This window comes from Merops nubicus, unplaced genomic scaffold, assembly GCF_000691845.1.
Source record: "Merops nubicus isolate BGI_N331 unplaced genomic scaffold, ASM69184v1 scaffold257, whole genome shotgun sequence".
In the NCBI taxonomy this organism is placed as follows: Eukaryota; Metazoa; Chordata; class Aves; order Coraciiformes; family Meropidae; genus Merops; species Merops nubicus.
Window position 1 is genome coordinate 25,278 of NW_008622132.1, and position 24,306 is coordinate 49,583.

Sequence of the window (24,306 nt, forward strand, 5' to 3'; positions counted from 1 at the left end):
ATTTCTGATACAGGCCAGGATGCTGTTGGCCTTCTTGGCCACCTGGGCACACTGCCTGCTCATCTTCAGACAGCTGTCCACCAACACCCCCAGGTCCTTTTCTCCCTCCTCCCCAGGCCTGTTGCGTTGCCTGGGGTTGTTGTGACCCAAGTGCAGGACCCAGCACGTTGCCTTGTTAACCCTCATACAAATGACCTCAGCCCATTGCTCCAGCCTGTCCAGATCCCAAATAACACCAGAGAAACTGTTCTCATCTGGGATGAGCCACAGTTTGGAGTGTCTCCTAGATCTTTGAAATACTGTTACTATAGGTAAGGAAATAAAGCAAATCACTGTGTGCATGTGCAGAAGAGGAGGGAGAGCTAAAAACCTGGAGGACTGATCATCTATTATGCTTACATCATGAGATTAAATGTTCATTTAACATCTCTTTGTTCACCTCGGTTTTGGAAGATTCTGAGAGGACCCAAAGCAGCAAACAAGCACTTTTCTGAAGTATTCATCAGCTAAATAAATGTAAGGTAATGCAAACTACGTGGCAAGAAAACAGCAGATGGTATTCCAGTAAAAAACCCCAAAACCCCAAGATGATTTTCACATATCTAACATTTTCATGCTACCCAACATCTCTGTAAAAACATGCCTGGCACACATACAGGAGATTTCCTTTAAGAAAGGCTTCACGTAGTGCTCTCAAACCAAAACTACACACTCATCAGTTGCTGGGGAACATACTGCTCAGCGGTTCGTGATGTTAATCTCATGGATTTTTTCAGAACTACATCTCCAATATGCTTCATGGTTAAACTTAAATAATTTTTGTCATGGATAGCTTGTATGTTACCTGCAAAAGGTACCTATCCAAAGGAAGCCTGCACTGTGAAACACTGGTCAGAGGCATCAGGACCACAGTTATGCCCATGGAATCCACCACCTCACACTCGCCATCTGACTACACAAATAGCACATGGCTGACAAGAAGTGCAGATTAATACAAGAGACTAAAAATAAGTATTTTCATTTGGGCTTTTAATTCTCAAAAGACTGCAAAACAGCAGATAAAAGATCATGACATCATCTATCTGAAGTTGGTCTGACAGTTGTAGCAGTCCAGATGGCTTTTGTCCTTTGCCTGTGGGCCTGTCACTGGGCACCACTGGAGAGAGCCGGCTCCATCCTCTTTGTGCCTTCCCAGCAGGTGTTTATAGACACTGCTGAGATCCCCCTGAGGCTCCAGGCTGAACAGCTCCAGCTCTCAGCCTCTCCTCACGGGAGACATGCTCCAGTCCCTTAATCACCTTAGTAGCCCTTTATTGGACTCTCTAGTATGTCCAGGTCTCTCTTCTACTCTATTGTACCAGGGAGCCCAGAACTGGGCACAGCACCCCAGGGACCTAGGTGAGGCTGGCTGGCCTGTAGTTCCCTGGCTCCTCCTTCTGGACCTTCTTGCAGATTGGAGTGTCATTTGTTTTCCTTCAGTCCTCAAGCACCTCTCCCAGTCACCACAGTCATTCAAAGATTGTCACAAGTGGCCTCATGAAGATATTAGCCAGCTCCCTCCACACTCATGGCTGCATCCCCTCAAGGCCATAATCCACATCCAGTTTGCTTAAGTATTCCCATACCTGATCCCTTTCCACCAAGGGTACATCCTCCTTGCTCCCCCCTACTCTCTGGGGTCTGGGATTCCCGGAGGCCGATCTCGCTAGCAAAGGCTGAGGTGAAGGTGGCATTCAGTGCTTCAGCCTTTATATGTACATGTCCTGTTGTCACCAGGACGACTGTCCCTTCCAGCAATGGGCCCACATTCTCCTTACTCTTCCTTTCATCACCTATGTACTTAGTAAATCCTTCTGTTGTCATTGACATCCCTCACACGATCCACCCCAGCTGTGCTTTGGCTTTCCTAACCCCCATCCCTGCATGCTCATATAGAGTCTCTGTATTGCTTCCAGGTTACCTCTCCCTGCTTCCACCTTCTGTATGCTTCCTTTCTGTGTTTTGAGCTTGGCAGGAGCTCCTTGTTATCCATGCAGGCCTCCAGGCATCTTTTGCCTGACCTGCTCACTGGGACAGACTGCTCTTGAACTTGGAGGTGGTGATCCCTGAATATCAATCAGCTTTCTTGGGTCCCTCTTCCCTCCTAACCTTATCCCATTGGACTCTTTGAAGCAGATCCCTGAGGAGGCCAAAGTCTGTTTTGAAGTCCATGATTGTGATCTTGCTTTCTGTCCTGCTCCCTTCTCCCAGGATCCTCTACTCCACCACCTCATGGACACTGCAGCCAAGGCTGCCTTTGGCCTTCAGATCCCCAAAGAGCCTTTTCTTGTTTGCAACCATGAGGTCAAGCAGAGCATCCCTCTTTGTTTGCTGTCACTTAGGCCAGGAAGTTGTCACTGATGATCTCCAGGAACTTCCTGGATTCCTTATGTCCTACTGTATTGTCCCTCCAACAGAGATTAGGGTGGCTGAAGTCCCCCATGAGCACCAGGGCCTGTGAGTGCAAGGCTGCTCCGAGCTGTCTGTAGAAGGCCTCATCTGCTTGTTGTTCCTGGTCAGGCAGCCTATAGCAGACACCCAATACAATGTCACCCATACCTGTCTGCTCTGAAGTCCTTACCCATAAGCTCTCAGATGGCTCATCATCCATTCCTAGGCAGAGCTCCATGCATTCCAGCTATTCTCTCACATCAAGGACAACTCTACCTGCTTGTCTTCCCAGCCTGTCCTTCCTAAAGAGCCTGTGTCCCTTCATGGCAGGACTCCAGTCATGGGAGCCTCATCCCATCTCCATGATCCCAACAAGATCTCCAGTTGCTCATGTTGATTGCCCATGCTGCATGCATTAGCACACAGACACTTCAGTGTGGCTGCATGGACACCTCACCATGCTGACTTCCCCAAAGGGGTCTCGTGGCTTTTTCCATAATGTGCCTTACTTGCATATGTTTGAGGTGACACCAGTTAAGACCTGTTCTGTTGCTCTTGCATTCCTTTTTGTTCATGTCACTGCAGGCCCTTTGCTTGTTGACCCTGTCCATCAGTTCCTCACAGGGGTGCTGGTAAACTCCTCACTGCCCCTAGTTCAAACCCCTCGTTGCCCGGGCAGCCATCCTGCTGGCAAAGATGGCTTTGCCCTGCTTGGTGAGGTAGATCCCATTTCTCCCAAGCAGAAGCTAATCCTCAAAAACAGGGTCCCACAGTCAGAGAAACTAAGACCCTCCTGCCATCACTGTCTCTGCAAGCAATTTTGGACACACAGCTCCAGTGCTCTCCTCTTTATACTTTCTTTTCATTGACATGATTGAAGAGCACAGCACCTGGGCCTCTGTACCCCTTACTAACCACCCCCACAGATCTGTAGTCAACTCTTCCCTCCAGATTATCCCTGGCAGTACCCACATAGAAGAACAGCAAGAGGTAATAGAGAGCTGGACAAATTTGAGCACTCCCTTCACAACATCCCAGATCCAAGCCTCTGGCAGGCAGCAAAATTCTCTAGACAGCAGGTAAGGTCAGCAGACAGGTACCTCTGTCCCCTGAAGCAGGGAGGTTTACCTGAAAGCACCTCTTCAGCTCTGAGGGCCATGTACCAGTTCTGCAATTGCAAGTCTACAGGTGGAGCTGGAGCCACTTTCTCAGTGCTACAAATCATGAGCTTCCATCCTTCACTTTCCCCAGCACCTGGACTTACCGCTCTGCCAGGAGCAGCCTCTGCCCGTGTCTCCACTGCAGCAGGGCTCCGAGGCTCTTAGAGCTGCTGTGTCTCTCAGGATCCTGTCTGTCTCACATCCTCTCTGATGCTGCACAGCCTGCTCACTTCCTGCCATAACTCCTCCACCAGGTGACACAGCTCTTGAAGAACAGCACACCTCCTGCAGGACAGAAGACCATCTCTGGTGGCCTAAGGGAGAGGCTGCAGGCACTCCTCACAGCCTGCAGCTCGCAGGGCTGCGTGCACCACCTGAAGCCCTGTCTGGATGGAAGCCTCTGCCCCGGCAGGGGCGGCTGCTCCGACGCCTGCAGAGCGAAAGAGAGGTGGCAGCGGTGGCGCAAGTGAGGGAAGCGGGCGGCGGGACACGTGCCGTTGAGCGAAGGACTGCAGAGGCCAAAATGGCTCACGTGCACTCCCCTGCTCCCTGCAGGTCTCTGGCACTGGCCATCTGGCCCCACGTAACATCTCCCATTTCTCCCTGCTGACCCCAAAAGCGATCCTGCTTCCCAGGGGAGCAGGGAAAGCAGAGCCTGGCACACCGTTGTTCTTAGGTAAGCAAGTCAGGAGCCACACTAGTAAGGTCTTAAACTCTGTGCACAATTCTTATTCTTTTTACCTTTCAACTGTCAATGGACTTACTGGATATTTCAACACCTCCTCTTTTTTGATTTTGTGTATTTTCTCTTTAGGCATCTCGACGGTTCCACTAAAAAACGTCAACTGTTAGCTCCTGGTAATAACAAGAAACAAATACTGAACTATAGTCAGTTCACAGAATCAAAGAAAAACACTAAAAAAATCTCATCTGTCCTCTGACTGTAAGGAATTATCAGCAATACCTGAAAAAGTCAGATGAAGATTTCTATTACTGCCTCAGATGATACACAAGAACATAATTATCCTTACAATAAGATTAAAAATCTGAATTTATTGCTTGCTGTATGTCCAGTACTCATGGCAAACTATGTAGCCTTTCCTTTGAAATCAGTCTTTTCTAGGCTTGAAGACATTATCTCCCCTGAAGTGTCATTTCTAACTCTTTTGCCAGATTTCCCTTCTCTAGAATTTAAAATATTTTTCCTTCCCCCTTCAGACTCTGCCCAGCTGGTCCCTCTGGTCCTGAAGTATGATGCCTGCTCTTCCACTGGGCTCCACCTAAGGCTTTTCCAGCACCAAAGACAGGACAATCGTAAAATGGTTTGTGTTGGAAGGGACCTTAAAGATCAGCAAGTTCCAACCCCTGTGCAGGGAACACCTTCTACTAGACCAGGTTGATCAAAGCCCTATTCAATCTTGAACACCTCCAAGGAGGGGACATACACAACTTCTCTGGCCAACCTGTTCCAGTATTTCACCACCCTCCCAGTAAAGAATTTCTTTGCAATATCTAATCTAAATCTACCCTTCATCTTAAAACCATTACCCCTCACCCTATCACTACAATCTCTGACAACGAGTCCCTCCTCATCTTTCCCATAAGGCCCACATTAGGTACTGGAAAGCCACAATAAGGTCTCCCTTCTTTTCTCCAGATGAACAATCCTAACTCTCTCAGCCTGTCCTCATAGGAGAGGGGCTCCAGTCCCCTTGATGATCTTTGTGGCCCTCTGGACCCACTCGAACAGGCCCATGTCTTTCCTGTGCTGGGGACTCCAGAGCTGGACACAAGACTCCAGGTGAGGTCTCACCAGGGCAGAGCAGAGGGGCAGGATCACCTCTCTCCATCTGCTGGCCATGCTGCTTTTGATGCAGTTGGCCTTCTGGGCTGCAAGCACACATTGCTGGCTCATGTCCATTTCTTAATCCACTAGTACCCCCAGGTCCTCTGGAGGGCTGCTCTCAATTGCTTCATTGCCCACCCCATGTTTTTGCTTGGGACTGCACTGACCCGAAAGAAGGAATTAAACTTTAGCTTTCAGATACTTCAAAATTTACACAGGTGCTGTAGCAGAAGCTACAGACAATCCAACTGATCATTTCAGAATAGGATTGAATAGCTCTCCAGTAAGACCCTGCCTAAATAACATTCACCATAAAGCAAACGTCTGAAGTACCTTATTTTTACATAAAAACTGAGGACTTTGACACATTATCCTCACCGCTATTTTTAACAAGTTGAAGCTTGTCTGCTGATATATGGCAACCATGCTAGGTACACGCACCTGGTCTCAGGGGAAAATCACTATTTAAGAATATTTAATTATCTAAAACATATTACTACTTAAATTACATGGAAGTTTATCAGACATGAGTCACGAAGAACATACACCATCACTAGAAAAATATATTTTTGTAGCCACTGAACCAATTTGCAGCTCTCAATAGAATACAATTCAGATCAGGTACACACACACACAAAAATATCAAAAAAGTTGAAGTTAACTGGATTTTAATAGTCTCCTTTGAGAAAGATTTACTTACATGTTTCAGTGAATTAATACTTTCAAACCAAATACATCATATTTCTTCCCTTTTCCCCCTCCCTAAATGTTTGAGTGAGTAATGAAAATCAGACTCCTGCTGGAGGAACTATCCATACAAAGTCTGAAATTAAAATCTGGTTCTAAGTATAGCTAAGACTGAGAGACCTTTGCTCAGTTCCTATACAATATCTGGCAACAAACCCCCTGTTCTAATAGCTACAATTTAGCTATGCTCACTTCACATGAAAAAGTGTCACTAAGCACAAAAATGTCTTTTTTTTTTTCTTTTTCTGCCCATGAATACTGCATAATGGGTAAATTTATAGCATATGCCTTTTATCTAGCTTTATAGTAGGAACTGGTTAAGTTAACTCTTCTTCACACCCCCTGAGCTTGCGAATAGGCAAAATTCTAGGAAAAAAAGTCACTCTTTCACATAACGTTCCTTACCAGTCTTTTACTAGCTCAACAGTTTTCATTAGCATCCAGCTATACAGAATACTAGGAAGAAATATTCTAAATGTTTTGGAAAACTATAATAAAGACACATCTGAAAGCAGAGTAAAAATGCATATAATCTTGAATGCTCACCACATTTGAAAAAGGAAAAACAAACGCTTTAGTTTGCATTTGAAAATCATGTCTTGGCTATGTCAATGTTCATAAATCCTAAGGTTTGCAGACACCACATTGTTTCAGTCTCATAATAAAACATTGAAACAGAAATTTCTTTGCTCAACAGTGCCATAAAAACATGTGCATTTAGCACTAAATGCTGCCTTTCAGGTTAAGCTGGAAAAGAAAAGCAATCCTGTGAAAAATCAACAGTCATACATTGCTTCTACAAATCAGTTTGAGCAGCACCATTAAATTCTCTTCTCTTTTGACATTCACAGATACCACTGTGGTATCTCAAGAGCACCTGCTATGCAGAACATCATGGTAAATATCTCTGAGTAACAACGCAAGGCACACTATTCCATATTTGATCCCTCCTATTTAATTTTTTTTTTTTTTTAATTTCAATGCATTCTGTAAAGAGATATTCAAACAAGTCCTATCCTAGTCATCTCAACTTAAGAACTGGCCATGGATTTTTACTTTAAATTTTGCAATTCAATCACGGGAACTGAATGTTAGGGTTGCTCAGCTGCTGGACTGAGATCTAGTTTATGTCCACTTTGCCAGTTGCAGTGTCTTGTACAAAATAATTACACAACATAATCACACCACTTTTTTACTTTAAGAAATTACCAGACTGAGTCCATAAATGCTCTCATCATGAAGCACCCTTTCCAGTCTCCAATATACTCCTGACTCTTGTCTGATACCCATACAACTTCTATTAAGCTCTGTATTAAAAGGTGAAAGATCTTACAAAACACTCGTACTGCTGCCAAATGAGAGGCATCCTCATCTCCTGTTCAGCATCAGTTCCCAGACTAGACACCACCATCCTGAAACACAAAGCCTGCAAGGCCTTGTTAATCCTAAAGCAAAGCAGAGTATTTCCTTTGCCCCAGTTTACCAAGCAACCCATGTAATCAGCATCAGAAACCTATCTTCTGCTACCTATCCATGTCCCTGTCTCTTATCAGAGGCAATTATCTGGTCATAGCACATTTTCTTTGAGATTACTGATTAAAAGTGGAAGATAACCAAGAATTAAATCTTGCAACATGCCATAAGGACCATCTGCTGCTCCCAATTATAGCATTCAGAAAAAAGCAAAATGTCACCAGAACTCTGGAATGGTTTGTTAATAGCAAGTAAATATATTCATACTTTCTAGTATACAAACAAGATGACACTTACCAGATATTGAGAATAATATCACTTTTAAATCCATTTAGCAAGTGTACTTTGTCTAGAAACTAGCACAATGAGAGCTAAACTACATTTCAAAACACTTTTCTCACAGAAGAAAACTCTTTATCATAGAAGTGCACTTTAGATGATCTATGTTCTTTAGCTGCTGGTACGTATAATGTAACATGCTTTAGCAGCCACTTCATTATTTAACCCATCACCAGTAATCACCATCCAGGGAATCACCCTTCATTTTGCTTTTTCTCACTCTTAAATATTTAGCCTTCTTTTGGATATCCTGTATTCTACAGCTAAATCACTCATTTAACCAGCAGGTCATGTCATCTGTTCATGGGATAGAAACAAGAGGTGGCTTTTCTCGTATTCTCAAGCTGCTCTTTTCTCCTGAGCAGACAGTAACTACCTACAGAGGAAGTTGCTTCCAGCTTCAGAAAGGCAGGAAAGGAGGAAACCCTAAATTCATCCCTATCCATTACATCTATTACTTTCACTGGCCCATTTATTTTGGAAAGCCAAGTGGAAACTTCCTGATTCTAGATTTTAATTTACTCAAATTACAGCCAAATTGGACAAATTAGAAAACCTCAGTGACGCTGGAAATGGGCTAGTGCTTTTTACATCTAGGTCTACAGATAGGTTTGTCTAGATCAGTTTTGACATAAGGTGGTAGAACAACAGACAACAAGCACTCAGATGCTGTTCTTTCTGATGCTTTGGACAGAGGCTTCCACAAGAGATAAGAAAATCTATACCCACACTTTCCTTTGTAATGCAAACCTAAATGCATGTATACAGCTCACTTCCCTCACAATTTATGGGTGGCTTAAGGCACGATGGGAAGCTTCTTCTATCAGTAGTTCTACGTCTGAAAAGAAATGTGGTTTCAGTCTCTTGAACCCTAGCTAGCATGTTGCACAGAGCCAGCCCTTAGCAACAAGTAGGGAAGGGAGAGTAATGGATAAAGACTAAGAATTAAAATCAAATCTGCTGAACAATATGGATATGCTTTGAGGTGACCACAATGACCAACAGAACACCTAGAAACAAAATTAACATATTCCTGCTGAACCAGAATTCATTTCCATCATCATACTTCCCATTTTATACATTATGAAAATGACTGGATCTAGAGAAACCAGTCCAGATTACAGGTCTGAAACCACAAATCCAGGAATACACACAGTTCTTTCTGGTTCAGCTGAGTGGAGCAGAAAGCCACCAGCAAAATGCTTCTAAGTTACCTTAAAAGGGCCCCACAGATGGGGAAGTTAGCTGAGTACTCCCCCAAAGCCTCCCTCTCAGAAGCCACTCTGGGTAAGGAAGCTTGCACATATGCATTCGGCTCTGCACCAACCACGTTCATCACCAACATGTCACTCTTTGAGGCTGACACCTGCTTTAAGAGAGCCACAGCTTTAAGTGGTTTCTTTGTGTACCCCAGAGCTACAACAGGCATGGCAATGGGGTTGCTTCCAAACTACCATGGCTATAAGAGAGGCAGCAGACCAGGTGCAGGGGTTATGCTACCCTTCCCTGAGGAAGGAAAGGCATACAAGCTCTAAGATGAGATAAAAGGCAGATCAGCCCAGGTAGCAATCATAGTTTTTCTTAATATCCATTCTTGATTTTGAGCATGAAACTTGAGACTCCAAATTACTAGCAGCTCTAAGACAAGCATCTGCTGTAGCCTTTCCTAATGTAAGTATTACACAGCAATAAGGTCTTAAAAAGTATGACTTAAAGCCCAATAACCTGAAAATATAAATTACAAATATATTCAGCAAGACCTACTAAAAAAAGAATGAGAGAAGAGAATATAAATTAAAAGAAAACATGACTACTACCACGACGGTAAGACAGCAAACAACTTATCTGGATAACTAGGGGGAATCAGAAGGGAAGACCACACTATCTCCTAATTCTATATACAAGCAGTACAGAAGCTTGAAGACATGAGAAAAATATAGTCATTACAACAAAAGAGTCTGCAGCCATGAGCGTAGAGAACTATGCATTCCTTCTGTGTGAATGAACAATTCCCTGAAGGAATTTATGCACGTGCATGCACCCAGTTACTCACACGCATAAGTAAATTTTACCTGAGCAGGAGGTACAGCAGCTGCTGGTAAAGGATTAGAGATCATTGGACCGAAGATATCCAGGTCATCATTCAGCGCTGTGACAGCAGCAGTGCCTCCGTTTGTCACAGAGGCTTCAGCTGGACCATCTTAAAAAGCCAAAAGAATCACATTTAAAGTGAAAACTGTTAGTATTTTTAACGGCATGAGAATTAATTAAAGCTGCCTATAAACTCCTACCCTGCCCCCGTCAAAGATGTATTCAATTTCTGAAATAAGGCATTTTTCAGACTGTGATATTGTTCAGATTTTGTGAGGACTTTTTTTTCCCTAAAAAGACTAGTATAACTAGTGTGCTTCAGAAGAAAAAAAACCAAAACAACAACAAAACAGTTAAAGACTTTCCTAAGGACAGCCACACCAACTTATCAATACACAACTAATTTTTCAAGAGTCTTTTTTAAACAATCCAATATTTTTAGTAAGAATTTAAACGGATGTCTTACTGAGAAGGCCCAAACTTGGCAGTCGTGTATCAGACAAAGTACGTCAATCTGTGCTCCTGAATTAAAATCTGTATTTTATCCACAGTTTGCATTAGGAAAAATGTCCATGCTTCTCCCTTTTTCAAAAGTGCTTTATTCTATAGCTCCAGCCCTGCCAGGCACACTGAACTCATTATCCACCAGAACATGCAGCTCTTGCTCTGTACAGAGGTAAACTTCCACAGCCTTCGTGCCTGTAACCACTGTAACACAGGAATACATTTAGCTATCTAGGTGAAAGTGGACAGTGCAGGAGAAAAAAAGGGCCAAAGACTTTAAGGAGAATTGCAAGAAAATACTTTAAAAGATGTAAGGACAAAAATATCACAAAATTGTTTTCATTAATGGATCAATCATTTCTCATTTGATTTTAAGCTGTCTGAGAACAAGTGGAAAGAATTTGTTAATAAATTTTATTCCTAAGCATATCATAAGTGGGTTCCCATTACACAGAATTCAACAAATATAAAAGTGAGTCTGGATTCTGTAGAACACTATGATGACTGCATAGTGTAAATATAAAATTTAAGAACGCTTTTTTAGCCAAAAAAGAAGTTAAATCTCAAAGTATCCAATGCTCACTGCAGAAGTCAGACTTCTCTGGCAAAAGAAACTAGACGAATTAAGTCAAAACTTTATCTCCAAACAAAACACTGCTATGACAACAGGCATGGCTGTTTGTATATCACAGAAGGATCAGTATTCTAAAATCCCTAGGTTACAGTACACTGGAAAAACTACTACTAATATAATAAAACAATTTCTACCTGATGCTTTAGCACGTTTAAAGAACAAAACTCCTTATAGCTGCATGTCTTGTATCCACTACTCCCATTACTCAGAGTAAGTTTATATAAAGCAAATTTTAAATTACTTAGCATCATAATTAAAAGATTTGGGATTGTTTGTTTTTAAAGTCACACAATTGCACACAGGTAGCAAACTTCAAAACACATTTACAAAGTAACACAGAAATATATTCTAAATTTTAAACACAACAGAATACAGATCTCCACCTTTAAACTTCAAAAAGCATCAAGGACATTAACAAATAGCTGCTAGTTACCAGAACAGCCACTTTACTTTGTCCTTTAACCAACCTGTAAGAAGTAACTTTCCAGCGACCTATACCCATGACAGTTATCTACCTGAGTGAAAAGATCCATTTCAAGAGCAGAGGTAAATCCCTGGATATCAGCATTAACAGCTGAGTGCTAACACATGAAACGTGTGTCTTACTACCCCAGAGAAACAGGTAAGGCTGAAGGCAGGTGTGAGTTTCAAGCATTTTTAAGTTTCTAGAGTTCTAATGCGGACAGGGAAGTGGTCTGATTAGTAAAGAATAAGGTGTATGGATGCAGTATTTAATTAAAATCAAATCACAGGAAGCTTCCAACACTTACTTAAAATAATACAACACCATCTCTAATGTAATTAGAACATTCTTTCCCATTATCACAGAAGAAGTGGTATTTTATTTTTCTAAGAAAACAGAGGTAACTGAACAAGAGAGTAAGCTTATTTCTTAGAAAGAAGGACTCTGCTCTCTTCTACTTTCTTAAGAACAGAAATAACTGGCAGACTATTTCAAGATTTGTCTCCCTGCACATCAAAAATTACTATTTATTACTTTGTTCTGCCATATGCAAACTTACTGCAGTTGGAGACTACCCTTCTGGGATGTCCAGGACATTGACAAGTTGGAATAAAATAGCAGAAACAATAAAAAGCACCAGTCACTTTACTAGCCAGGAAATCACTTGGCTGAGGAAACTATCACAGAAGACGAACAAGATTTTTGGCTGTTAACTCATATGAGAAGATCCTGCGTTCTGAAACAATCCCCTGAGATCGCCACTCAGAGGTGCCTTCTCATTTCTGTCTGCCTTCCAAATTCTGTGGAACATGGCCTCCCCTTTAGCTGCCTTGCATGGAAGTGTTTATTTATTTTAAAAAACTGTCACTGCTGTATATTTAAAAACTTGACACAGAAGCCAAAACCCACCAATGTGGAACACATCAGAAGCTACCACCATCCACACGTATCTGATTTCAGTCTTACTGCAGAGATGCTAACCTTTGTGCCTTAGTATGTGTAGGAAATGTGGCACAGCTATAGCTGCTACAGAAACCACAACACTGAACAGACTTCAGTATATGTAAAGTCACCAGAATGCTTTTTAAGCAAGTTTTTCATACAAAGCATTATGAAACAACCAAGAGGATGGGTGCTGGTTTGAAATTCTTTGGGAGTTGTATGCTTGCTTTTGTGACTACTTCAGATACACACATTATTTTATGCTCTTAGTATCAAACATGAACCTTTATAGTTTGGTATTTGCTAATTCTTAAATCCACTTAATGTCAGTGGGAAACTGAGACCAAACTGTGCATGCTAGCAACAGCAAGCAGACCCAGTAGCAAGGACCAGAATAGCTTGAAGGCAGGGATATGAGAAGGACAAAGGGAGTGGCATCAAGAAGCTGAACCTCAGCAAGTATATTTATTCCCCAAACTTGTGCAAAGTTCCTGAGCATAGTTGTGCTGTCTGCAAGAACTAAGAAAGACCCAACAACTCCACAAAGGCAAAATGGCCATCAGAATGGTTTGGCAATATTAAATCTTCTTCTATGCCGAGTAAAGAGTGAGTGGCTTGAACAATAACCTTAGGAGTGAAGTAGCCACCTCGGCCAATTTTACTACTATGTCATGATTTGACATTGCTGGGAAGATTACCATTCCAACAATTCTGAAAAGCAAAGTTACAAACTCTTCTATGATTATGACAAAGCTACTTACATCTTAGTGCAAAAGTCTCCTCCACCCCTTATTTCTTTTCTAATGAATGCAAGTCAGTGGACAGCAAAATGAGCACGTGTATAATCTGCTCCACCATCCCAGCCACATCAGTGCTTTAAGATGTGTGTAAATAAATACACTGGCAAGTTAAGTAACAAGCTTCTTTAGAGCTCATTCCACAGATAGGCAGTTCCAAAAACATCTCCCCAAAGGTTCACTGTTTCAGATAAATTTAGGAATGAACCGTGCATAATTTTCATGCCAAAGGATTGTCTGGAATTAATAATTTAGTGTTCTCATTTTCTCAGTGAGGCACACGTACGAAAAAAGTCTCTCTCTTGTCAAATTCCAAAGTGGTTCAGTTTCCCTGGATGTAAAAAAGTTTAATATTGAATGAAAATTTAAAGGTAATCATTTACAAAAACCAACATTTCACATATTTAGAACATTCACAAAAGAACATATTTGCAAGAACATAGTATTTTTCAAGTATGTAATAGACTGCTTACAAATTAATACTATGAAACCCTAGGTTATTGCTAGATTGCTGCTGTATGAGTGTTATTTGGCAATATACATACCTCTGATCTGTTACAGAATTTTACACTAAAAATAAGTGTTTCCCTGTCTGTAGCAGTGCAAAAACCACTGCAGAATTACCATTCACAACACAGTTTTAAGGTGGTATAAGTGGTATTAACAGATGATCCCCTCTTACTGATCTCTCACAAATATAACAGTTGGAATGTTTATATCTATTAAAGAGCAACTCTGAAAAAATTTTCCCCCCATGAAACTCTGATATTTTAGATTTCATAAATAATTAAATTTCAGAATATAGAAAAAACAGTCCTTTCAATCCAGTTTATTACTTGTAGCAATATTAGTATCCTCATTTAAAGGTACGTATGCAGGCATATGCAGACTTGTGTTTAAACGTAATAGTTCACACTTATACAGAGAGTGCACCAGGTCACGAATTAGGAAGGACTTTCTCCTTTCCATCCTCATTTTAAAATATTTCTGTAGTATAAGGAAGATACTCCAGTGGAGTTCTGAGTTCTAAATTATTCTAACTTTCTTTCAACTTGGGCTGCCTACCATTAAAAACTGATTAGAAAAGGTGGCATGTATTTGACAAAAGGAAACATGGGTGTAGTCTTTACAGAGAACACGTAAAAATCAGATTTAGTTATATAGGCCTGCCTGAACATTTAGAGAAATTTATAGCTTCAACCATCACAGAATTACTTTGAAACAAATAACTTTTAATCAACTGCTTTTCTGGAGACTGCATCCATAGCTAGGAATGAAGTCCTAAACATGGCAGAAGCCACTGCAATGAGAGCACAGGCAAGCCAGAGCTTCTACCTTCAGTCAGAGAACCTAACATGGAAAGTCAATAGATGCTGTTCTTCGTTGTTACTCTAACCTGTGGTTCCAAAACTTGTCTTTTTACCATTTATGACAATATGACAGGCAACATCCACCTGCTGTCCGCCATAATATGCAATTGCCTATTTTATGAAGGGCACATCTAAACACAGTGAATACTGGAGAATATGTAAGATGCACTTTCCTTCTTTCTGATAATTCTGTAAGATAATATAGTTTTGTTTTGTATGTCAAAATAATTTCTAAGTGACATACCTTGACAAACAGAATGGTCTAAAATTGCCTGTGTAATATTCCAAGAAAAGATTCCCACTATCGTACATAACTATCATACAATTTTTTACACGTATTCTAAAAAACTGTATTTACATCAGTCTGGCATAAGTGGAGAAATCTACCTTGTAAGGCAAAACCCCAAAAAGGGGCTCAGAGTGCAAGGTTAACACCAGAGAGATGAAAACACAGCACTGCCAATGACTTCAGTGCTGAAGAACTGTGGCTTACACATTGGGACTTTGAAACTGAAAAATATTACCAATAATTCTCCTATTAAAAATTAACGTTATGAAATCCCATATTATTGATTTTAGCATTAATTTTAAGTACCCACATTTTCAACAGGGCACTCTTTCCATGTGGACAAGTTCCAAATAATTGTAGAGACTGCTAAAAATGCAGCTTCAGTTTCAGCCTACCGAAATAGGCTGGGATTTCTCACAGCTTGGGAAGAGAGGGAGGGAATTTGGACTTGCACAGCAAGAGCAGTAACAGGATTGATTGTGAAGAACACACAAATATTTAGCTTGTACATGGCCATTTCCCCAGCTTTCTCTGTGTGGAATCTACTCTAAATCAAAAGGCCAAAAGCCACAAATGTTGTTGGATCATCAAAAAGTGAATATCCAAACATCATCTCAATAACAAACCCCCTGAACAGGAACTCAAGGGAACCACATGAATCTATTTTAAAAGACTCAAAAGAAACAAACATGACAGTACAGTCACTGAGGATATTATGCCTCTTCTGATCTTACAAGATTTGAAGATACAATTTGCCTAGGCATATTATCATGACAATGTTGCAGTTTGTAAAGAAAAACAAAAAACAATTTATTCTTAGAAAATTATCTTGTCTAGCTACAATTTTCACTGGGTAAGTCTTATCTAACAGGATATTCACCTTCTGATGAGGTCACTATTACAAACCCAACTGAGATAAAAAGAGATATGACCCAAAGGTTAATATCAGACCCAAAGCTAGCACTGAAGCTTACTAAGAAAGTACTTTAAGAAACTGGGCTGTTTTCAAAGCCAATATTGTTCCAGCATGAATTGTGGTCCACTGAAATTACTTAATCCGCTATCATAAGAGATTCTGATCTGACCTACTAAAAGCTACTGCTCTTCTTCATTTGCAGAAATTAAGTCCTAAGAGGATGAATCCTCATTAGAAACATGTCCGCTCAGTAAGAAGAATGAGCTATGCAGTCATATCCATTTTAATATCGTTTGATATGACATATCAAACATCTTTATCAGCAGGGTGCCACTGCAGCAACCAAGGCAAATGGGTTTCTGGGTGGCATCTGCAGGGGCACTAGTAACTGAGATAGACATGTCACCCCACTCTACTCAGTGCCTGTCAGGCTGCACCTGGAGTACGTGACCAGTTCTGGTCCCCACAATTCAAGAAAGACACAGACAGACTGAAGAGGTTCCAAATGAGGGCCACAAAGATAGTTAAAGGGCTGGACAACCTGCCCTATGAGGAAAGACTGAAGGAGTTAGGTCTTCTCTTCCTGGAGAAAAGAAGGCTCAGGGGGATCTCATCCCAGTATGCCAGTACTTAAAGGGCAGCTACAAAAAGGACAAAGGCTCTCTCTTCACAAGAAGCTACACGGAGAAGACAAGGGGCAATGGGTACAATTTGAACCAGGAGAAGTTTCACCTAGACACAGGAAAGAAGTACTTTACAATGAGATCAATTACTGGAGCAACCTCCCCACAGATGTAGTAGAGTTCCCATCACTGGAGGTTTTCGAGATGCAGTCGTACAGGATTAGAGGTAACCTCATCTACGCTCCCCTTCCCAGAGGCTGGACCAGATGGTCTTTTGAGGTCCCTTCCAGCCTGGGCTGTTTTATTGTTCTATGATATATTCAGTTGAACTGATCTTTATTTTAATGCTATCTGAAGTAGTCTACCACAGGCACTAATTAAAAGAGAACTCTCCAAATGAAATATGCAGGTCTGCTCTCATTAACACACATCTCATTTGCAGCTCAGTGGAGTCTGAGCGCTACTAGCTTATTACACTGCCTTTCAATTTGTTATTTAAAAAATCTTTAAACACTCCCTCCTCTAAAATTATGGGGGTTTAACATACAAATTATAAACTTTGCCCTTTGTATATCTCACTGAAGAAGCACAGCTGTTGAACATCAATTATCATACTCTTTCTATTGCATATTACATCTCAAGTTAGCCTATGTAATCTGAGTTCATTTTCATATCATAAAACAGCATTACCAAAATTCTTTTCAAATTATGACTAAAAGGATACAGGAGCCTAGCAATCTCAACCCCCCATATTGATTAAATTTTAGTTCTTAATTGGGTTGTTGGTCTGCTAAAGGAAAATACAGGAGAATCAGCTTTCCATCAAATCTGAATTATCTCTCTTTTTTTTTTTTAATAGGTTCATTCTACATCCATGATGTAACTTGTACTGTGTTAATTAAGATTTGCTTGCCTATGGTAGCAGATTACTTGGAACGAGATATGGATCACAACACATACATAATCAGCACAAACCCAGTATTTACAGCTACTCTACATTCAGAGAAAAAATAACATGCATTTTGAATGACAGTGCGAGTTCTAAAACAGAGATGTTTACTGTTTTGTTGCAACATTATTCATACCTTAAAACCAAAAAATTAAAAACCAACAAAACATTTTTCTAAGTCAAGATTTTAGAACAATTACATTTAAAAGACTTATCAGCCTCCTCCAACATCCTATTAAAAATGTGAAGAAATTTAAGAATAATCATTATATTGATATAAATTGAATACTCACAACTCAGAAAATTTCCCTAATACTGAACAAAAGGAAATAAAGTTACTGTAATATTTCTATCTTCCAGTTCCATTTTAAGATTCTACCAAACTGAAAAAAGCACGCTTACAGTAACACTAGATAAATGAAAGTCATATTTTATGAATATGGCCTTCAACAAGCATTTTTTCAAAAAAGCATAAAGACACAATAGTATAGTCAGACAGTGCAAATTAAATGATTCAGGTCCAAACCAGTTTATTTGCAAGACATGTACAGTTACCTGCCAGTCCAAAACCAAAAAGGTGTATTAGATAAAAATTAATGATGGTCACAGTCAGTACACAACACTGAAATGCCCAAAGTATTAAGTTTTACAAGATACGAGTCAGCTGCAGTTAGACAGTTTACTGCTTTTTAACTAATATAGGAATTTTATGATACAAAATATTTTACAGATACACAATTCAGATGAGCTCATCATTTCATTACAAAGTATGTTTTTACCATAAACATTGAAATACTGCAATCCGAAAGCCCTTTGAAGATCAATTTGATAACTTCTCCTTCCCACAGGAGCTCATTACTCTCCTTAGCAAAACACTGTTATTGATATACCCAGATCCCTGTGGCATTTTCCTTTATAGTTTCAAATTCATAGACTCAATCTTACGGTTTTCAAATTCATCTAACTGTGCGTAAGCTCAGAGAAAATGAAAGTCTATTTATTAAAATGCAAAACAATCTATCTGGATTTGGTTTAAAAACAGGTAATTATGTACTGCTTACCGAGTCCTAAAAGGTCAATAGTAGGTTCTGATGACTTTTTTGGACTTGCTTTAGCTTCTGATTGCGGATCTTCTTTCTTCTGTGGCTTTAAAGGAAAACAAAACAAACACAAGTAACCTTTCTGGAAAAGATGCAGTGCTTAAAAAATTCTCATTAAAGATGTTGCTCCAGTATCAGATCTAATTTCCTATATTTGTTTATCATAATGAATTTGGTTTGTAATGAAATAAGTTGCAGTTATGGTCATAAGGGAGAAGACAAATGACTGTAAAAAATTATCCTTATACCTTCACTGATATGTAACTAATTGTTAACTAAATCTAGGTTCCAGGATAGGTTAAAAATAAACTGAAATCTTAAACTGAATCACTGCATATAAAGCACTAGGCTGAAAGCTGTCTGTCATTTCATTTATTGACTAATTTTAGCATTCAAACTACACAGTTCTGCAGCATTAAACAGAAAAATCTTCACATTTTTAGAAGCTTAAATTTAAAAATTAGAAGCAGACTAATGACATTATTTAGCCTCCCTGAAAAGAGGGTGTGCAGAACATGCAGACTTTACAGATGCTAAGCACTGATGGACACAATCTGTGTTCGTGATCTTTTCCTTTGTAAACCGGAAGGCAAATAACAGCATCCTTCTCTTTTGGAAAAGGGAACTCCTAGTCTTCTATTGCCTAGAGACTTCAAAATGAAAGATGGGATTGACATGAAAGTTGATGATGAAAATGACTTTATAAATCTGGTTATAGTTCTTCTTGTACCGATATCAGGCTGATCACTCAAATCCACCAAAACATCGATTTTAAAAATGAATACAAACTGTTTATAGTAGTCACAGGACAAATGGCATTCTCCTGAATGCATTTAATACATATTTACTCCATACTTATCACAAAAACACGAAGTGGCTTGGTTGATTGTTGAGTACAGTCTTTAACTAGAACAGATTACCAAATAATGGTGGTGGAGCACTGTCAGGCTGGGCACTGGGCTCACCCCAACTGAATCTGCTCCTCTCTCTCCTTTATCACCCTCATAACATGGCTTTGACAGAGTCACTGAAGCTCCCAAGGTTGCTGAAGTCATTAAATCTTAGTATTTAGTATTAGGAGAACTTCATAGATCAACACATGGGAAGTTCCCCTTATTTAAGTAATCCTTTCCTTTCCTTGCCTGCAAACTAGGGGTAAAGAGTAACAAATCTTGGTGCTTGTAAAGAGAATTGAGAAAACTCAGCAGTATTCAAAGATGGCCCAAGCGAACAGAAGCCTATCACACTACCAACACTTCTCTTCTGTGAGCAAGCCCCCACTGAAAACCTCCAGGGAAGAGGTACAACGCACTGAGCTCCATTTCTGCAGCTACAGGGAACAGGCACCTTCACACCCAGACTGATCCTTGCTAATCTCTCAGAGAAATGCTTGCACTTGACAAAAATCCTTATGCTGACTTTACACAGCTTCTTCAAGGCCAAAATAGTTTGGAAAACCACCTACTGGAAAAATATTCCCTGAGTTCCCTGCTTCTACACTGTATTAAAACTTTCATCTCCAAGTATGTAGCACACTGATTCCAAATGCTACTCAATATTGCAGAGAACAAAAATCCTTATAATTGGTATGAGAAAAAAGTATGGGTTTTGGAAGTGAATTTTTCCATATCAAGAGTTTTTAAAAGTAACCATACAAAATCAAGTTTACTACCACTGACCATACCTCAGTAAATATGCCATAAAACTGAAATTATTATTATGAATGACAATCAGAATTAACAGTAAGTATTTCAGAACAGAATTTATAATAAAAATCTGTACATCTGGTTCTTCTCCAGCTCTGCAGGGAACACCACAGGTCACAGAAGCTGCAAAAAGAAGCATTTCTGATATGTTGCTTTATTTCATGAAACTGATTTGGTTTTGCTTAAGGAGCTTAACAATTCTGAATATAGAACAACAACTTCTTTAAACTGAAAAACAAAACTGTTAGAATTATATTAAATGTGCAAATTTTCATTACTCCAGATTAGATTTATGATGACTACCTAAAAGCACAAGTTTGAAACACATTAAAGCTTGACAGAGTTGGTTTAGAATGCAAAATTTTCACAGAAACCAGAACACTTTTGCATAGATCAGTAAGAACTAAACAGATAGATTTCAAAGAGCTCTTTTTTACTTAGTACTTATTACTGTAGCAAATTCGTCTCATTACCTAAAGCAGAAATTAAAAAATACAGTAGGAATAATCTACTTCGGTCCCCTGCTTTGTCAAATGAATACTTTCAAAAATTATTAAATGCATATTTTGGTTTCATCACTCTCTAAGTAAGGTGATGAAGATACAAGGTATAAAAATATACATTTCTGTGAAAAAGATCCTTTAAGATACTCACTTCCAATATCATTATTATATATCTTCATCAACAGTTTCTTTCCCATTTTGCTCTCTTGCCAGTACATAAACTAATAGGCTTTAAGGTTACTTTAAGAAAAACTACAAAATTAATTTCAAGCTTGCTAGTACAGCAAATATTTCTAGACATTAATACTGCATTCATTTCCTTGATGGAGATTGTCTCCTTAAAGCACAATTCATCTCCTTTACAGCTTACACAGTTTTCACCAACACACTAACTCTCAGTATGAGAAATGAAGAAGAATCTAACCATCTACCAGTACTTCATCTGTACAGTCGTGGTCACACAAAGCAATATTCAGCAGCTATCTGGAACAAAAACCCCTTCCTCTTACCCTTAATTTTATCTGCAATACTATGTTGTTCCTCCATTCTCTCACCACAACAAACACCAGTTGCTGGAGTTTCCCATCCTGCTGTTTGAGATTTCAGAAATCCAGTATGTCTTTACTTCTGCCTATGTTTCATGCCACATACGAGGGCATTTGTTCACGTTCAGAAGACACCTGTTTGGTGCTTAAGGTCTGACATGATTCAGAGATGGATGGGGACTTCTCTGAAGTCACCCACACCTAGGCATAAATTAAGGAAGGTTGGCACTAACAGGATGAGTTAGAACAAGGAACTTGTATGCACGCATTTATTCTTAATTTAAGAATATTTAAAGAACCCCCCTTTACAATGCTGTTTCTTAAGACAGCCTTGTTCTCTCTTTGGCCCCATGGATCTTGGGCTCCCTGACCGTACTGTGACCTACTTGAAGAAGGTCTGATGAAAAGCAATGCTGTACTGAAGCGTTCTGCAGCAAAGATCATGCCATATTTCTGGGTCTGGAGCAGTGGACCTCCAGAGGTACCTTTCAGAGCATGTAATTCTGGCATAAGCAACATCTTGAAACCCAGAAAAGAACAAAATGGGAAGTCACAGCGGAGGCACTGGAAAATTTTATTCCAAATCATAAAGAGAAATGTAATCTTTAATTTCTTTTTAGTAGTTTTGCTGCAACAGGACTCACACATGACTAAACTTTATATAGAGTGGTCTTTTGAGATGTTAAAGCTAAGTATTGCATACAGTGAGCACAGAAGTGTGCAACAGGCAAAAAAATGAAAAATTAGGCAGTGACATTTCTTAAACTTAATGTTTAATTTAGTGTTGTGCTTTATCTAAAAATTACCACATTTTGTAGAGGTGCAATATAGCATGACAAATGCTCGGGAATCCTGATGAACTAAGATTCATCTCAGTTTCTATTACTAGTCTGCTTGGCTCCCACAGCAATTATTTTTAAGTATTGACACCAGTACTAGATAAACTATTCTTCATTGAGACTTATGGAAAAAGGCTGCATAAAAATAGAAGACTAAGCAGCATTAAATAAATTAAAAATAGCATTAAAAATCTGTTCTAAAAAAGCCAAGCAGAAGGGAACAGGTACACAACTTTGTGCATTTATTTTCAAGTGGAACCTGCAAGATTACTGGGGCTACTATTTTTTTACAACATTCAAGGTTGGCTTATCAACACACATGGTTTTATTGAGTGAAGTACGTGGTTATAGCAATTCCTGGATACATTTACTTCAGGTTGTACATTAACAGCTTCTTATTCAAAATCATCTTTATGTTATTAATGCATTCTTCTGAAGCAGTGTCCTTGCAAACAGCAAAACATCAAAACATCTTTGATATGCAGGCCCTACATTTTCATTTTTCACAGTTGTCACTACGCTGTTCTTCAAGGTTGCTCTCATGTTGGAGTATCCATTGAAAGCAAGCAATGTCCTCTGCCTTAAATTATTCTAAGATTACTGAAAACAGTTTATTTGCAAATGTCACTGAAACTGCAGCCAGAACAAGCTTCTAGGGAGTCAATTCTTTTATATCCTCCACACGATCGGCTTATTACCTAGCATGACTTGCAATTTTCTGCCTTAAGAAAAACTGAGCCCCTGTTTTGAAAAGAGCCACAATAACCCATTTAAGTTATCCCTTGTTCAGCACGTGTTAGGCACTTCTGCCCACTTAAAGAGGCAAATAAAGAATTAACATTGCAATCTCTTAGAAATATTTTCACCTATAAAGCACAACTCTTCAGTAGAGGAGCAGGGACACACTCAGTATTCAGATCCAGTGTGTGCATCATAAACTTTTGCAATCCCACAGATGAGAGGCAATCAGGATACAGCAATCCTTTACTGGTGTTTTTTTCCACCACCATCCTCTTAACCATTTCTTAAGTATTTCCTTCTCTCATTTCTATCTTCAGTGGTAAGAAGGAAGATCCAGGGAACTACCAGCCACTCAACCTCACCTCAATACCTAGGATGGTGCTGGAAGAACTAATCCCAGAAATCATTTCCAAGCAAGTGAAGGACAACAAGGTGACTGGGAGGAATCAGCATGGCGGCACCACGACGAAGTCCTCTTTGACCAGCTTGGTAACTTTCTGCAATGTCACGACTGGTTTAGTAGACAAGGGGAGAGTAGTGCATATTGTCTACCTTGACTTCAGAGTAAGGCTTTTGACACTTATCTCCCACAAGATCCTTGTAGAGAAGCTGATGAAGTATGGGCTTGATGAGCAGAGAGTGATGTGGAGGAAAACTAACTGCATGGCCAGATCCAGAAGGTGATGATTAGTCTAGTTAGAGTCCAGTCACTAGAGGAGTACATCAGGGGTCAATACTGAGTCCAGTCCTGTTCGGCATCATTAATGAGCTGGACAATGGAGCAAAGTATATCCTTTGCAAGTCTGCAGGTGACATAAAACTGTGAGGAGTGGCTGGTATGCCAGAAGGTTGTGCTACCATCCAGAGACATCTCAGCAGATTGGAGAAATGGGCTGAGAGGAACCACATGCAGTTCACCAAGCACAAGTACAAAGTCCTGTTCCTGGGTAGGAGAAACCCCAGGCACCAGGACATGCTGGAGAACCACCACCTGGAAAGTAGCTTTGCAAAGAAGGATCTGGAGTTCCTGACAGACAACAAGTTGACCCTGAACCAGTAATTTACTCTTGAGGCCAAGAAGGGTAATGGTATCCCCTGGGCTGCATCAGGAAGAGTATTTATTGCCAGCAGGTCAAGGAAGGTCCTTTTCCTCTACCCAGCACTGGTGAGGCCACACCTGAAGTGCTGTGTCCAGTCTGGGGTTCTGCAGCAGAAGACAGACATGGACATACTGGAGCAAATCCTGCAATGGGCCACAAATATAATGGAAGAACTGGAGCATTTCTCATACAGGCTGAG

General features: G+C 40.1%; 1 protein-coding gene across 1 annotated transcript in view; it reads right to left on the reverse strand.

Annotated features, from left to right (window-relative positions):
• Positions 1–24,306, reverse strand: part of SMAP1 (small ArfGAP 1) — a gene marked incomplete at its 5' end in the record, with an annotated part of 71,263 nt that overhangs the window by 6,227 nt on the left and 40,730 nt on the right. The window contains 2 exons of the mRNA XM_008944661.1: positions 10,068–10,195; positions 18,635–18,719. Of these exons, the coding sequence (XP_008942909.1) occupies positions 10,068–10,195; positions 18,635–18,719 (213 nt within the window). The remainder of the gene's footprint in view (positions 1–10,067; positions 10,196–18,634; positions 18,720–24,306) is intronic.